Source organism: Triticum aestivum, chromosome 5B, assembly GCF_018294505.1.
Source record: "Triticum aestivum cultivar Chinese Spring chromosome 5B, IWGSC CS RefSeq v2.1, whole genome shotgun sequence".
Classification (NCBI taxonomy): domain Eukaryota; kingdom Viridiplantae; phylum Streptophyta; class Magnoliopsida; order Poales; family Poaceae; genus Triticum; species Triticum aestivum.
In genome coordinates, this window is record NC_057807.1 from 316,167,867 (window position 1) to 316,183,615 (window position 15,749).

A 15,749-nucleotide genomic window follows, 5' to 3' on the forward strand; every position below is an offset into this window, starting at 1 on the left:
CTGTTAGTTGGAATTGTTATGTTTGTTGTACTGGTATGGTAGATGTAGTTTATCGATGTATCTGAAGTGAAGATATTGATGGAACCCTACTTTGTTTGATGTAACTTTGCAGTTGCAGTTGAACTGATGTCACTTTATCTGATGTTGCCGACGACGTCGACGACAAATCTTATGTGATGAGTCCAAATGTGGATGGTAGATGAAGATGATAACAGCAAAATAGTGATGGACAAAGGAGATAACAGCAAGCAGCAAACAGTGCATTAAGCAAGCAACAAACATTAAGCAAGTGCATAATAGTCAGTGCATAATAGCCAGTGCATTAAGCACTCAGAAGTTCACATAGTCAAGTGCACAGATCAACATCTAGTTCATAACAGCATCAAAACACGTAGAGCACAACACTTAAACATCTAGAACTTTAATTTTTTGCTCCTGGTGTTCTTGGCTGGGTTTGGAGCTTCCCTTGCAGAAATGTACTCTTCATGTGTTGTATGCTCATCATTGTTGTGCTGGACATAACCTGGGTAAAGTTTCTCATCCTCCTCATCAGATAAAATAGGTGCATCAGGCAGTGCCTCTTCCACAACTGGATCAGGCTGATCCTCTGGTCTATTAGTGCCACATTCAGCAGTAGCTGGAGTGGTACTTGCACTTGTTGCACTAGTTCTAGGAGCACTAGGAGTACTAGCAGCTGTCCTGGATCCACATGGCCTACCCCTTTTTCTACCCCCTATCCCTCCAACAGTTTTTTCACACCTTTCTCCTCTCTTTCTCTGAATTACTGTTATTTCCAGATTGCATGATCTTGTCTCTGCATTACTTGCAAACATCACACCTAACTCATCATCACACTGTAGAGGGTTCCAACACTCCTTTAAACTATCCCAATATCTAATTTCAACAGCATCAAACAATCACCATGGATACTTGACACAAATAGCAGCCCTAAAGTCATTAAATGACCTACTACTGCTATCCACAACTAATGGAAATGTGAATCCGATCTCCTTTCCTTCCGTACCAGCAGAAATGATAATTGTCGTCTCCATTCTAACAGACAGAAAGAATGCAACCCTGAATCCATCCTACAGTAATGAGCATACCATCTCCCATGAGCAATTGAACCAAAGCTAGCCTAAAACTTACCTGAATCCACTAAGCATGAGTAGATCTGAGACTGAAACTTACCTCGCCGGGATCTAATGTGCAGATGTGGTACCCTCGCCGCCCTGACTGCCACCAAAGCCGCCTTCAACGCCCTCCCGTGCCGATGCGCTGCTCTTGCCACCGTCGACGACGCCCGCCGCCATTTCCGCCATCCAATGGTGATGGGGACACCGTCTGGCCATGCGCGCAGCCACGGCCCTTGTGTTGCGATGTGCCGCCCTCCCGTGCCGATGCGGTGCCCTTCTTGCAGCGCCCGCGGCCGCCACCTAGGGTTTCTCCATCCTCCCCCAGCGCCTGGCCTGGAAACGGATGTGGTGCGAGGATTGGTTTTGTGGATCTGGTGGTGAGCCGCCAATGGCGACTAGGGTTTCTGACGGGGGAAAGAGAGTGAGAATGGGGAACGATAGAGTGAGAGTGGGAATGAGTTGGTTAGGTCGACCGAGGGGCAAGCCGTGTCCAAAAACTAGCGGCGGTAGTGGTCAAACGGCGCTGACTGGACGGAACCGTGACGGGAGGGCAAAAGCATAAGAAAACCAAACTGGTTCGGGCAAGAACGAGGGTTTTCGGAAACTAGGGGCAAACCTGCCGAGGGGGACACAACTAAGGGCACCAAATTAATTATCCCTTAAAATAACCAATTAAATATAAACCTAATTTTATGTATTTCCTTTTGGCCCCAAAATTTTTGTGCCGCCTAAAAATATTGTGCTCGAATTGTGTGCATAGTTTCACAATTAACAAACTCCATTTAGTTGATATAAGGATAAATAGAAAACGGTGTCAAAAAGAAGAAACGTATTAGAATACATTAAAAACCAAAAGGACGATGAAAAAGGGGATTCCCCTACCCCTAGGCCTTGCCACCGAACCGGACCAGTGGTCCAGTCCCCGCACGGTCGTCTTCTCCTGTTCCCCGAGCCCGTCGCTACAGAGTCGGGCTCCCGCCTGACCACCTCGCCGGCATCAAAGGGGAATGGATAAGGGTGACGCCGTGCCTCCCCTGCCCCCATGGCCTCACTCCTCCTCGATGCCCCCTCCCAGATCCACTTCTCCTCCTCGCTCGCTCGATCCCGGTGATCTGGACGAAGTCAGATGCCACGGCCACCATGACCGACCCCGTCCACACGGCCACTGCCCTTCCTGCTGGCTAGGAGCTTGTCGAGGAGCTTCAATGCCTCCGCTACTTCGTCTGCGCCAACGAGATCAAGTCCAGCACCCCCAGATCGACGTCGTTGCCATCTTCCTCAACCTTCGGCCACCGCAAAATTGTCATTCGATCCGCGCCGCCCCGAGCTCCCCTGTCTTCCCCTAGGGTGCCATTGACACCGCCATGATCTCCTCTTGCCTTTCCCCAGTTTGCCCTCTTGTTTGCTCTCGTTAGGTATTTCGCCATGGCCGAGAGCCGTCGTCCGCCATGGCCATTGCAGGGGTAGCCACTGAGCTCCTTAGATTGATCCGGTGGCACATGCCCGCTCCTATGCGCGCCCATGCCCGAGCCTTCAGCTCTTCTTCCGCGCCCGCGGGGCCACTCCCTCTCTGGCTCTCCATGCCCACACACGTGCCACACCGCGTCCGTTGCGCCCGCCGTTGCCATCACGCTCGCCACAGCCACCGCACCACTTTGCCCCGCGCGACGCACACCCTGGCCGTGCGTCACACTCTCGCTGGCTGCGCTCGCCCCGTCTGCTGCCGCCTATCCCTTCGCTCCCCCGCTGTCACGCCCCTGCCTCGTGCCGCCCCCTCAGCCACGCCGGCCGCATCTCTGCCCTCCACCGTCGGCCGCTCGCCTCGCCTACTGCGTGCTTCTTCCTGCTGCTATGCGCTGCTCTACCACTGGTACGCTGTTGCGCCATGCCCTCAACACCGCCGTGGACAAACGTGGCGGAGGGATTGTCAATGGAGTATGAGGAGGAGGTGGCGGAGAAGGTGTGGAGAGGCAAGAGGTCTAGGGTGGCGTCAGCTGGCTGTGGTGGAGGTGATTATGCGAGAAGGAGCCGGAGCGGAAGGAGATGTCACAATTGGAAAGAATCGCAAAAGAAATCATAACCCGGAGATCTCATTCCAAAAAAAATGCTAATATCGATGGAGGGGTGATTTCCTTCAATAGGTGGAAAACATAGGAAATATTGGATGTTATCAAGGAAAGGTAAAAATTTAGAAAAGTTAGGATTTTGAACCGATTTCTATGTAAATGGAGTTTTATTGTTTGGTAACATGATATCAGTACCTGCCCGTTTGTGACGTGTCTGATTAGAAAAATTTGCAAATGTTAAGAAACTATTTATTGGGAGGAAAGTTTGTGACGTGTCTGTTATTTGTTTCCTAAATTTCATTAATGAGAGAAATCGATTGATTTAGATAAGTTAGGAAAGTTAGATTCAAATCTATTATTTGTTTCTTAAAAATTTGTTATTTGTTTCCTAAGACAAATTGAACCAATAAAAGAAATCAATTGATATGAATAATTTAAGGAAGTTAGATCCGTGATTTGTTATACGTTAGGAAAATCCTGGTTGTAATAAAGAGTGGAGAGAAAAATAAACCGATGTGTAATCTCCTAAGCAGGAGTGGTGTGGAGGCTTGGTTAGGGTCGGTTTGTGACTTCTAACTAGCGATGTGTAATCTCTTGTACATATTTTTCTTCCTTCTATAAAGCTAAGGTACGCCTTTGGCGTACCCTTGAAAAAAAAGAAAAATAAACCGATGTACCAGGATGGGAGGGGATGGTGGGAGGAGAGACGAAAAACACAACGAAAATAAACCGTGAAGACTATTCACCAACTGCTACATTAGAAGTAGAGATTAGCAACTTTTTTCTTAATAATTATCAGATCTAATATGTGCTTTGGGTGTAATTAGCTACTGTTTTTCTTAATAATTATCAGATCTAATATGCGCTTTGGGTGTATTTTGTACTAGAAAAACCCATCAATCCAAACAGATCCATACAAAACTTGTCGAAAGAACCAGCCGCCTCCAGCGTGGCAGCCGGCAGGGGAACCTTGGAATGCACACTAGCGAGAAGCCGGCCCCAACGTCACCAACCGGTTCAGTTCAATCCAGCAAAAACAATTTCAATTTCAAATTTCCTCCTCCTCCTCCTCCGCCGCAGCCGCATACACCAGCGCCAAACCCCCACGGGAGCCGGCCACGGGCCCAAACCCTAACGAAATCCGCAAGCCGCCGCCGTCCCCCGTCCAGCCCGGTGCCCGGATCCGATGGGGTTCGTGGATCCGGCGGCGCCGCTGCTCGCCACGTGCGGCGGCGACACGGTGAAGCTCTTCGACGTCACGGTGGAGTCCGGCGACCCCTGCGTCCTTGCCTACTCCCCCGCTCCCGGCCACCCCGTCAACGCCGTCAAGTGGAACCACACCAGTCAGTAAACAACTCCCTTCCCCAGCTCGCTCGGTGCCCTCTCTCGCCCCCGTCCCCAGATCTCCCCAATTTGCTTGCTTTGCGTCTACGCGAGGATCTCCGTTTGCGAGTAGAGCTTCGATCCTTTCGTCGTCGTCTTAAGTGCCATCAGTCTCTTGTGTTCTCGCCGAGTTTTTGATCTTTTGGGACTGTAATATAAGTTATTTGCCTAAATTTCTCATCCTATAGACTCAGGATCAAAATGTAGCTCATATAGCTATGCTTCCTAACGGTATGTGGACGGGATAAACAAAAGGTATTTTGGAGATATCAACATTGATGGAGGGATCTATTCGGTTTGCCAACAGTGATTTTGCAGTTTGTAAGAGCTCTGTTTGCTCAAAACAATAACTGACGAAGAAATAGTATCAGTACTGTTGCACCTCATGATATACGCAACAACAGATTTTTTTTGAGTATTATTATATTTAATTACACACTCCATTACTATCAGCTGCCTATGATGCATGATCATAGTGATTGTACAACCATTATTTTCTGTTCTAGTGATGAGCTAGTCTGCAGTTTCATTTCACTTGGCTTGTTCCATAGACCTCGCATTTTGCATCTCTATGCACGTGAATTTGGGTTGTGTCATGGTTGCTGGCTTCTTAGCAATGCAATTCTTATAATAGTTCCTTGTAATTCCTAGGTCCTGTTTGAGAGGGATATCATCCTACAGAAGCTAGCTTCTGTAAAAAAGGTAGTGGAGAGGTTCTTAACCTTCCTTGTACGTTGAACCCTAGAAGACACATTTGAGGAGTTTCCACATCTTTTTAAGATGAGTTTGGAGTTCCCCCAGATAGGGCCTTGAAATAGCATATTATCTGTTCCTTAGGAAACCTATTCCTTGCATTGTTGATTTTGCAAATTAATTTGTTTAGTCATGTGGCATTACTTGTAGTACAACCTCGAGCAATCAAACTAAAATTTTAACTTCCAGTCTTCCCATGATCAATTTTCATGTTCTGTAGTTATTTTTGTTGTTGTAGGAGGAGGTTGGCAAGATGCAGTGTGCATTCTTCATGCCCTTAAAATCTCAATGAAGCATACATAATGCATATTAGGGAAAACATGATATCTATAAAGTTATAATGCTGTTCTTGTATTTTAATCTTAGTGCAATGTTTGTTATGTCACTCTTGAGTCTAATGATGTGTTTCATGAATTGACTAGGTTTTCTTACAAGAAGTTTAAACTCATTGTCTTAACGAAATGGTTCCGTTCTATAATATAATTGCATAATGAATCTAAGTAATAACACCAACTCATTGCCGTATTAAACCTGCAGATCTAATCGTAGCAAGTGCTGGGGATGATAAAAAGATCTCATTGTGGCATAAAAAGGGTCAAAATGTAGGACAGCTACCAACATCAACTGTTGATCGTGGGGATGACATTGAGGTATCTGTGCATTCTTATGATTTTGTGCTCACATCTTTAGCTGTCAGACATGTGTGGTAGTCATTTTCATGTCACATTTTGTTGCTAATTCGTGTAGCAGACTAGCAGTTCCAATTTCGTTTGTCATTTATTTGTATGACAGGCCTGCAGTTTCAGATGCCTGTCCATTGATGTTGTTGCATAGGTATCTTGTCGTTGCTTCAAATGAGCAGTTTGGTAATACAACTAAAAGGTGTACCTAATATTGTTTGCTCTGGCAGCAATGCAACAACCAGACTTACAGCGATACCTTTTATAGCATCGTTTCTGTTACTCCCCCCGTCCCAAAATTCTTGTCTTAAATTTGTCTAGATACAGATGTATCTAATACTAAAACGTGACTTGATACATCCATATTTAGACAAATCTAAGACAAGAATTTTAGGACGGAGGGAGTACTTGCTTGTTCTATTATACCCATGATGTAAGTTTAAAAGCATGCTTGTTTCTTTTTATTTTTTTGCCTCTTTACTCTACAAAAACGGCTTTATCTTGCTCTCTAACTTGAAATACGGCAATGGGGCTTTCACTTATTTTCTCAAACCCCATGATATGTACCAGCTGCCTTTCCGTACTAGACAGTCGGCCGATGACATCTCGAATATATTATTTCCTATATATAAGCTGGGGCTTACTTACTTACGAAGCCTTTTATCCCAAACAAGTTGGGGTAGGCTAGATATGAAACCCTTTCACGAGGACTTCCCAGGAGGTCACCCATCCTAGTACTACTCTCGCCCAAATGGGTTTCATACCCAAAAGACTGTCTAGTTTTTACGTTGGCTCGCCAACCCTATCACAACCCTTAGATATGAAACCCTTTCACGAGGACTTCCCAGGAGGTCACCCATCCTAGTACTACTCTCGCTCAAATGGGTTTCATACCTACGGGACTGGCTAGTTTTTACGTTGGCTCGCCAAGCCTATCACAACCCTCCTCCTTTACCCGGGCTTGGGACCGGCTATGCCTAGAAGACATAGGCGGAGTTTATATATAAGCTGGGGCTGAACACAACAAATTGTATTTTCTTGGCAGGAATCCATATATTCCATCAGTTTTAGCAACAAAGGTTCTCGATATCTTTGTTCTGGTGGGAGTGGCCATATTGTTAGGATATGGGATTTGCAACGGAAGAGATGTATCAAATGGCTAAGTGGTCACACTGACACCATTACTGGTGTAATGTATAACTGCAAAGATGAACATTTGGCATCAATAAGCATGAAGGGCGACCTGATTCTTCACAATCTTGCTTCTGGAGCACGTGCTGCTGAACTTAGTGATCCAAATGGACAGGTAATATATTTTTTTTTTGTAAATGACAATGCCTCACAGTATGCTCTAGCTTTACTGGAATTATGGAAATTTTGATTCTGACTTTATGAGCTTTCTTTTATTTATTTTCTGCAAGGCCAGGTTTTGAGAGTGCTCGATTATTCACATAATAGTAGGCATATATTGGCGACAGCAGGCGATGATGGTTCTGTGCATCTTTGGGATACAACTGCGAGGACTCCAAAGGTAAATAATATTGCCTTGGTAACTAGTTAGGTTCCACCTGTTATTCTAGTGTTCACCCTATGACATGGGTGTTGCCATTTTGTTGTATTTAATGCGAAAGTAGAATGCAGAATTGAGATAGCAAATTGATATGTGAAAAAGGAAAGTTGAGTTTCAATACCTCTCTAAACTTTGAATGTATGCTTGCCAACAACGTGTATTATAGATCATTTTCCTTTCTTGCACTCCAATCATCTTTTTCTGCAGAACAATGAACGTACATTTCATCCTCAGCTTCCTTTGCAGTCTGTCCCTTTGTGATGATGATTTTGATATGAAAGTTATGTTGCCGTATCGCCTTATCTGAGATTCTCTTCATTTCTTGGAGAAACTTCCGACAGGAGCTTCATTTGAAGTTTCAAGTTTGACAAGTTAGATTGAACAAAACTGATGCAGATATACCAAGGATTTTTGTAGTATTTAGCGAAGCTGAGATCAAGATTCACCTTTTGTTGATTGGCATTAGTAAAACTGCTTGCTCAAGTGGTTTAGCTCCCACTCCTCTGCCATGGCCGCCGGCGCTTGCTAGAGCTCGCACACACGCTGTGCGCCGCGCTCGCGTCGCGCCCCCTCCCGTGCTGCGGTCCGCTGTCGTCCGCCGCGCTCTGGGTATCTCCCCGGCTCCCGCTGACTGCCGTTGACCGCGTGAGCCTGATCCTCTGCCCCCAGATAGCTGCCCCCCTCCACGCTCCTCCTCTTGTCTGTCCTCTTCGTGGCCTCTCTGGCAGCGCGCGCCCTCCGGTTCGACCTCGAGTCCGACCACACCAAGTGCATTGCCGCCGCCGTCTGACACACTCCAGAAATCTCCCGGGCTCCCTCTAACTGCCATCTGGATGCCTGGCGGGTGGTTCCCCATCCTGGACGTGGAGGACGCTCGCATCCAGCAGCTTGGCCGGTGAACGGTCGCGTGGCACGTTGGCCTGGTGGGTGATGGCAGGCTGCAGTTAGCTAGCGACGGTGGTGTACGAGCAGGCCTGGATCAACACCTGCCTGCTCACCTCCTTCAGGTCAGCGTCCTTCAGCTAGCTAGCGACTGGTTAATTTGGACTGCCGGCTAGCTAGCTGCTGTGTGCGTTGATTGAGAGGATAGCAGAGGGGCAATGCGTTCTGAAGATTGAGAGGAGAAGATGTCATTGATTGATTTTGTGCTGCTGCTGTGTACTACTGCTGGGGAAATATTTAGACACTTTTGAACAATTTAATGTGCTACTGTTTTTATTGTTGCTATCCAATGCAAATCGATGTTAGGCCTATGACAGTTTTAGATAGTTGGAACCCCACGTGTCATTATGTGCAAAAAGTCAGACTGTGTGAGTGTATATTGAAGGTGTTAGATGAAATGTTTGAACCAAATATCGGCTTTATTAGGGAATTAAGTTTAGGGCATCTGCTAGCTGAGAAAAATTTTAATCCCTCTTTTTTTGACTTTTTGGGATAGGGAGAAGGTTTGAGGGAAAGTTTAGGGCATCTGCTAGAGATGCTCTAAGATTCATACAATTGCTGGTTCACTGATTAGTGTAAAAGGTTGAGATCAGTTATGTGAACTGCCCTTGCTGTTTATGACTTGATGTGTTAACCCAGATTTATCATGGTGTATTTGTGCTTTCTTCAATGCTACTCTTGAATCGACTAATGCCTTGTGCAGGTCTCATGGCTAAAGCAACATTCTGCACCCACAAGTGGTGTTTGTATCTCACCCTCCAGTGACAAGGTTTATTTTGGTATTATGCTTGGCGTTTGATGTTTGATTTTTTACTGGGCACAAATAATCTTTATCATATTTGGTTCTTTTAGATAATTGCTACAGTTGGCCTCGATAAGAAGCTATACACACTTGATTCTGCATCAAGAAGAGCGACACACACTATTCCTCATGATGCCCCTTTCTCATCATTGGCATATAATGATGATGGCACAATATTGGCAGCTGGCACAAATAGTGGGCGTGTGGTATTCTATGATGTTCGGGGCAAACCCCAGCCATTGACAATTCTTCGTGCGTACAATAGCTCAGAGGTGGGGAACCTTACACCTCTCTTTTCCTCATTGGTGCCCTGCGATTTATTGTTGACATAGAAATAATGATGTTCTCTGGTGGTTTGTATAGTAATATGTACACATATTAGTGCAACACTTCCACTTGTATAAAAGTATGCCAACTACCACTGTTCAATATATTTTATTAGTTCAGCGCAGATGATTAAAAAAAGCGCTGCCTCTGGTTATAGCTTATACTGCACCATAATACGAGAACAAATTATCCATTCCTTTTGAAAATAGAAACCTGCATGGAGATGGAACTGTATGAACAATGTTGCTGGTCAAATTTAATACTTAATATTAACAATGGTATTTCTACTTCTTAGTCTATGCTTAAATGTTTTTTCTAACTCTCATATTGTATGTAAATCTGTAAAACATGTTTCGCAAATCAATTCGCTATTTTGTTCTTGTGCGCTCAATGTTGGGAATAGTATTAGTGACTTTCATATATTTTGTAATTTTGTTATGCTTGCACAGGAATTTGTGCACTTTGCAGAGTCCCTGTTTGTGAAATTTGATAACTTCCTAATTAAACAAGGTTAAAAGACTGCCATGGGCTTTGATGTATAACTGTTTAACAAGTTCCATTATATCTGCTCTCTTGAGTTGTTTAACATTTTTGAATTTACATAGGCTGTGACAAGTTTATGCTGGCAACGGTCAAAGCCTGTCATTGTTAACGAGAACTGTTCCTCAGAAGTTGCCCTTCTGGGGGGAACCAGTGAAGATTCTATTCTTATGCCAGATCCTTTGCCTTCAGCAACACCTTCAACTTTTCCATCTGGAGCAGGCATTACGAGTCTTCGCTCTTCTTTGACAGGGAACACAAGTGGATTTCTTTCCACTTCAAAGTCTTCTACTGCAGAGGAAACTCCATATAGGGCCCGTCCATTGTCTGGTGGACCATTATCAAAGCTACAGGCTCCTCGTGGCAACTTCAGTATAAAGGATGATATGGATGTATTTTCTCCACTTGTTGATGTCCAGCCTTTCACACCATCCAGCAACAGCTGGTGGGATGAGCAGGGGAGTGATGAAACAAAAAAAGATGATAAATCTGGAGATCAGAAGTTATTAGCAACTAGGAAGTTCCAGTATATGGAAGGGAACAGTGAGCCACATCCAATCTCGGACTGGAGGTCAAATTCCGTTTCAAGACAGGTTTCTTTCTTCTGGAAAACCTATTATTGTTTGGACTCCACTACAAATCTGATGTCAGATTTTTGACCATGGCAAATCGAACGTTTTTCATGACAAATTATGTTCTCCGAGGATGGCAAGTTCAGTTGGCAAGCATGGCAAATTCGCCTCAGTTCAGTTTTGTCAGAAAATTGCCGTGCTTGCAAGCTAAATTTGCCATCATTGCGCCAATATAAACTGCCATGAAAAACGTCAGATTTGCCATGCCTAAAAATCTGACTTCAGATTTTTAGTGTTTTCGTATTATTTTCACTGTCTCCGTTCTCTGTCATCTCAGGATGCCAATTGAGCCTTCTTAACTTTGTTCTGCAGGATGGCGCCTCATCTGCGAGTAGCTCACCCGTGCCATCATGGAAGAGTGAACCATCTATCTCCCCAACAGAATCATCAACTGGAAATGCATTGCCCGACAGGCTAACACATCGTCAACAAATCTCACGCTTTGGGCAATCAGCCTTTCAGACTGGCAGTTTGGCGTTTGCAGGTTTACAGGATTCAGCGTCATCCACCAGTCTCTCACTGAAAGGTTCTCTGACAAGTAACATTTTAATGAACTTACAAAACAAGGGCATCTTGAGCAATACGCAGTCTTCCCTAGAGACATCATCTGCCAGCCTACAGACTTCAGTTTCCTCATCCTTCATGTCCAAGACTCTGCCATCGGTGAATTCTGATTTACCAGGAGCAGCACCTTCCAAATCCGCATGGAAACCGTCAACTTTGACTGATAGATTGAGCACATCCTCTGTTTTTAGTGAAGGATTAGCTTCAGCATTTGGTTCGCCAAAATCAAAGAAGACTGGAGCAGAAACAAAAGATGAACTGCTTACTAGTCTATTATCAAGAAAGGAGGCACCAATGACCTCTTCGTCTGGAAGCCTTCTAGCAAGCAACGTAAGAATTATTTGTTAATTTTTTGACTTCAAAATGTAAACACCACTATTTACTAATGGAGTGTCCATATGCAATTTTATTAGGGGGTAGTGCCACCTCAATTGCCCACCTCAGGTTCGTCAGCTGATCAACAGGGAGCTTCTTCGTTCTCCCTTCAGTATGTTCAGCGCATGCTCGAGGAATCTCTAGGATCTGTTCACAAGTCTATACATGAGGATGTGAGAAATCTCCACATTGAACTTCTGAGACAGTTTCACATGCAGGAGGTAAGAAAACTGTAGGTTCTGTTTTGTGTAGTTGCTTTGTGGCCTTGTTCTTTCTTGCTGTCCTTGCTAATGGTGCAGGCTCGTTCTCCCTTGTGTAGTGGCTTTGTGGCCTTAGGGGATATATATTTCTTTTGTTATTGTGGTTTACTTGCCAGAAATTATTGTTGTTTTTTATTGTGTGGTGTACACTGCTGTCCTTGCTAATGGTGCAGGCTCATGTTATCTAGCTGTATCAACCCATGTACCACCATCATCACCTGTTGGTAAAATGCAATTCAAAACATCAGCGTTCAACATGACAACTTGGCAAACACATGCAGCTCTTGCTATTATCTCAAAACCACCTATATAGTTAGCCAAGACAGGATTTTTGACATAGTATACCCTAGAGTTGCTGGTATGGCATGCACCCTTTTCTTGACCTAGGCAAACTGAACGTTTTCGTGTATTTGGAAACTTGGCCAGCTGGTGGCAAGAGTCCACTATGCGAGTGATAAGAGATCCCTGGTGTTTATCGTTCTACCAGTTGCCTTTCTTTTAATAATGCATCTTGCTATTATTTGGTGCTTATGTTCCTTTTGACACAATTGTTACTACCAGGTCAGTTCAGCCCATAGGATGGAGAATTTATTAGATTGTTTAGCCGTGTGGTTTTCTAGTTGTGCTAGTTACGTTTAGTACATGTATTTAACATAACGAACTTTTCCGCAACAAGCAGATGGAAACATCTGGCGTTATGAATTTGGTCCTGGAGAAGCTGGAAGGCCTGACCAAGGAAGTGCAGCAACTGAGAAGGGAAAACCAGCAGCTCCGGCATCAGCTTCTCTGATTTGTAGTTCTGGTGTTCAATTTGACGTCGTTGTCCATTGTGGAAGAGTGCAATTCTTGCTGGATTCCGGAAATGGCTTGGCGTTGGCGATGGCGACTGATTCTTATATTTGGTGTTTGTTTAGTTAATTCTTTTTGGAGCAAGTTTGTCTAGCTCAGGAAATTCATTTTCGACACGGTTGTACATAGTATCTTTCAGTTTAGAAGCACCTTATTTGTCTTTTGTTTTATTGTTTGTTTGCTTGCATATCCATAGATTTTTTTTCCTTAGGATTCATATGTATTAATTTTCATAGGAAAGTTTTCATCCACTCTAACCTTGCATGAAGATCCTATGTTTTTCTTGTGCACAACCAATCGTCCAAACTAATTATGTACACCCTCCGTCCGGAAATACTTGTCGGAGGAATGGATGTATCTAGATGTATTTTAGTTTTAGATACCTTCATTTTTATGCATTTCTCCGAAGAGTACTAATTATGTACCGTCCGGAAATACTTGTCGGAGGAATGAATGTATCTAGACGTATTTTAGTTTTAGATACCTCTATTTTTATGCATTTCTCCGAAAAGTATTTTCGGATGGAGGGAGTAGTATTGAAAAGACATACTGCTCTATTCCTTTGTTTATAATTCATGAGAATCAAAGAGACCCTTGGAGAAATCATCTTAACTAGAAGCCTTTATATACAATTGCGATGTTGGTGTGAGCAAACTGATGCAAACTTATAATACCTGGTCTAAACTGCAATAAGCTGCATTTTACCCCTTTCCTTCATGTATATACTCCCTCTGTAAAGAATATAAGAGTGTCTAGATCACTACTTGGGAGTAATTCATAATCATACCTAATATTAAAGGGAGAATTGTTTCTTCCAAAAAAATCGTATGTCATTGGTCATTGGATTTGCCCCTATTTTTGATCGAAATTATAGTGATTGCCATCGCCAAGTGAAACAATGGTTCACATGTTGCTTTGTCGGTCACTTGATTTTTTTCGTATGTCGCCCGCACTTGGGCCAATCTCACCACCTCCACCTCCCATGCATCGCTGCCTTCTACCCTCACCGCACTGTTGCCCAAATCGATCCACGTTTACCGCTGTGAATATGGCACCATGAAAATCGTCGTCACTGTTATCGCTCTTGCTGACGCTATCGCCCCGTGGCCGTGCGGTCTAAATCCTTGAGCATTGACCTTCGTCGCACTCGCTCCACCGCTCGTACACAGTCTTCTGGGCGTCACAGTCCACGTGCGTGTCGTCGTCTTGTTGACGCCCTAGCCACCTACACCCATGTCGCCCTGGTGCTCTAGCAGCTGCACGACAACTTTTGCATCAAGAGCCATCCTTGAACGCATCGCCACACGCACCTCCTCCCCCTGTTGCGAACCACGAGCATCACATGTTTGGTGTTATGCTTACGAGAGAAGTTTCGATGTTTGGCGCACAAAGACGTGTTTGGTTGCTTGTATCCTCCTCAGCCAGGCCCTAGGGATGCCACTTTGACCTATTTGGTTGCTTCTGAACACTATTGGGCCTGCATAGCACATGACTTGAAAACACCTCTCAGCTAGGCCCGAGCGAGCGCAAAAAGGAAACTGGTACGCATGTTGCACGTGGTATGTTCTATCACCTCCCTTATTCTCCTTTGCCCGATCCATTCTAATTTACACAACTATACTTCAGTTCGAGATAAGTTCTACACAAAAACATGCACATCGATGTTGTGATTCCATTCCCGTGATCGGTTCGTAGTTCCGTTGACTGTTGATGTTCGATTACATGTTCATATTACCTAGCTTTGCATGTGGTGTGTTTTACTCACCCTCCTTAACCTCCTCCACTTAATCTCTTGATCCCTTCTAATCTATACAACGATGCTTCGATTCGAGACAAGTTGTACACGAAAAAATGCACATCGATGTTATGATGCCATTGGGCGGTTGGTTTGTGGTTTTGTTCGCTGTAAATGTCCAGTTTCGTGTTCATATTGGAGCTTTTAAAGACGTTTTTGTCAAATTCGTCGCACTCGATCGATCTTTTGAAATTTCCTTTGAGGAGTTGCTTCACCTCGTTATTTCACACAACTTTGTGTTGTAAGTTTTCTGTTTCGATGCTCGTGTGCATCTCCAATTGTACTGTACTTAACGTGTTCCTATGATGTGTGCGTGCTAGTTTAGATGAATTTCGGCAATACCATCACATGCTGTCGTCCGTTTGAAATTTACTTTGATCACTAGCTTTATCTCGTTGTTCCACATAACTTTCCTGTTGTAAGTTTTTCGTTTTGACGCGTGTAGACGAATAGATCTATGCCTATCTACTCTACTGTAATGTTTGTTCATGTGTGACTGTTGATTTAATCATGCCAAACCGGACAGATCGTGCAATCTAGAACAACACCTTGCAAAGAGCCCATCCCAAAATCCCAGAGTGCGGTGCAACCAAATGCAATGCAGAAAAATCCCCAATGATGCGATGCGGGCTACCAAAGGAAGTGGAGAACATGACCTAAATGTTGTTTTTCAACGCGAAATTGATGTGAGTAACCAAACATCCCTTAGTATGATAAAACATGCAGGTGTTTGTGCATGCGCTAACACGCTAGGTGAAAGCGTGCTGCAGGGACCGTAAGCCACATTACTCTGATTGTATTCAGTTTCATGCAAACAAAGCATCTCCCGCATGTTTTCGTCGAGAAACTATTGTGGACTCTTCACAACTGTCCTCTCACCCTTCTATCAACAATAAAGAAGCCCCAATATGAATCCACATGATACCTCTATGAACTCGATTCTTCATTGGCAGCAACCCTTTGGCTAGAGACATAAGACACAACAAGATTTTCCACTAAGGAAACTGGGTCTGGATTTCCTCCTCAGCTTTTTGAGAAAAAATGGGAGTATTAATCAACATTGTATCTGATGGTT

At 44.3% G+C, this 15,749-nt stretch overlaps 1 protein-coding gene across 2 annotated transcripts; it reads left to right on the top strand.

Annotated features, from left to right (window-relative positions):
• The first annotated feature begins 4,197 nt into the window (after positions 1 to 4,197).
• Positions 4,198 to 13,232, top strand: LOC123111588 (protein NEDD1). Of its 2 annotated transcripts, none has more exons than XM_044532403.1 (10): positions 4,198 to 4,545; positions 5,876 to 5,988; positions 7,064 to 7,324; positions 7,445 to 7,549; positions 9,234 to 9,299; positions 9,383 to 9,604; positions 10,265 to 10,792; positions 11,144 to 11,725; positions 11,809 to 11,991; positions 12,710 to 13,232. In XM_044532403.1, the coding sequence occupies exons 1-10, from the start codon at positions 4,389 to 4,391 to the stop codon at positions 12,818 to 12,820; spliced, it is 2,328 nt and encodes a 775-aa protein (XP_044388338.1). In that variant the 5' UTR covers positions 4,198 to 4,388; the 3' UTR covers positions 12,821 to 13,232. The 2 variants fall into 2 exon arrangements, with proteins under 2 accessions (XP_044388338.1, XP_044388339.1); XM_044532404.1 differs by lacking the exon at positions 4,198 to 4,545 and adding an exon at positions 5,269 to 5,287.
• Positions 13,233 to 15,749: the final 2,517 nt, after the last annotated feature.

Excerpts from the sequence above, each read along its gene's own strand:
- LOC123111588 (XM_044532403.1), top strand. The coding sequence starts at position 4,389 with ATGGGGTTCGTGGATCCGGCGGCGCCGCTGCTCGCCACGTGCGGCGGC. Across the intron at positions 5,989-7,063 it reads ATCGTGGGGATGACATTGAG|GAATCCATATATTCCATCAG; the intron begins GTATCTGTGCAT and ends TTTTCTTGGCAG. Across the intron at positions 7,325-7,444 it reads TTAGTGATCCAAATGGACAG|GTTTTGAGAGTGCTCGATTA; the intron begins GTAATATATTTT and ends CTGCAAGGCCAG.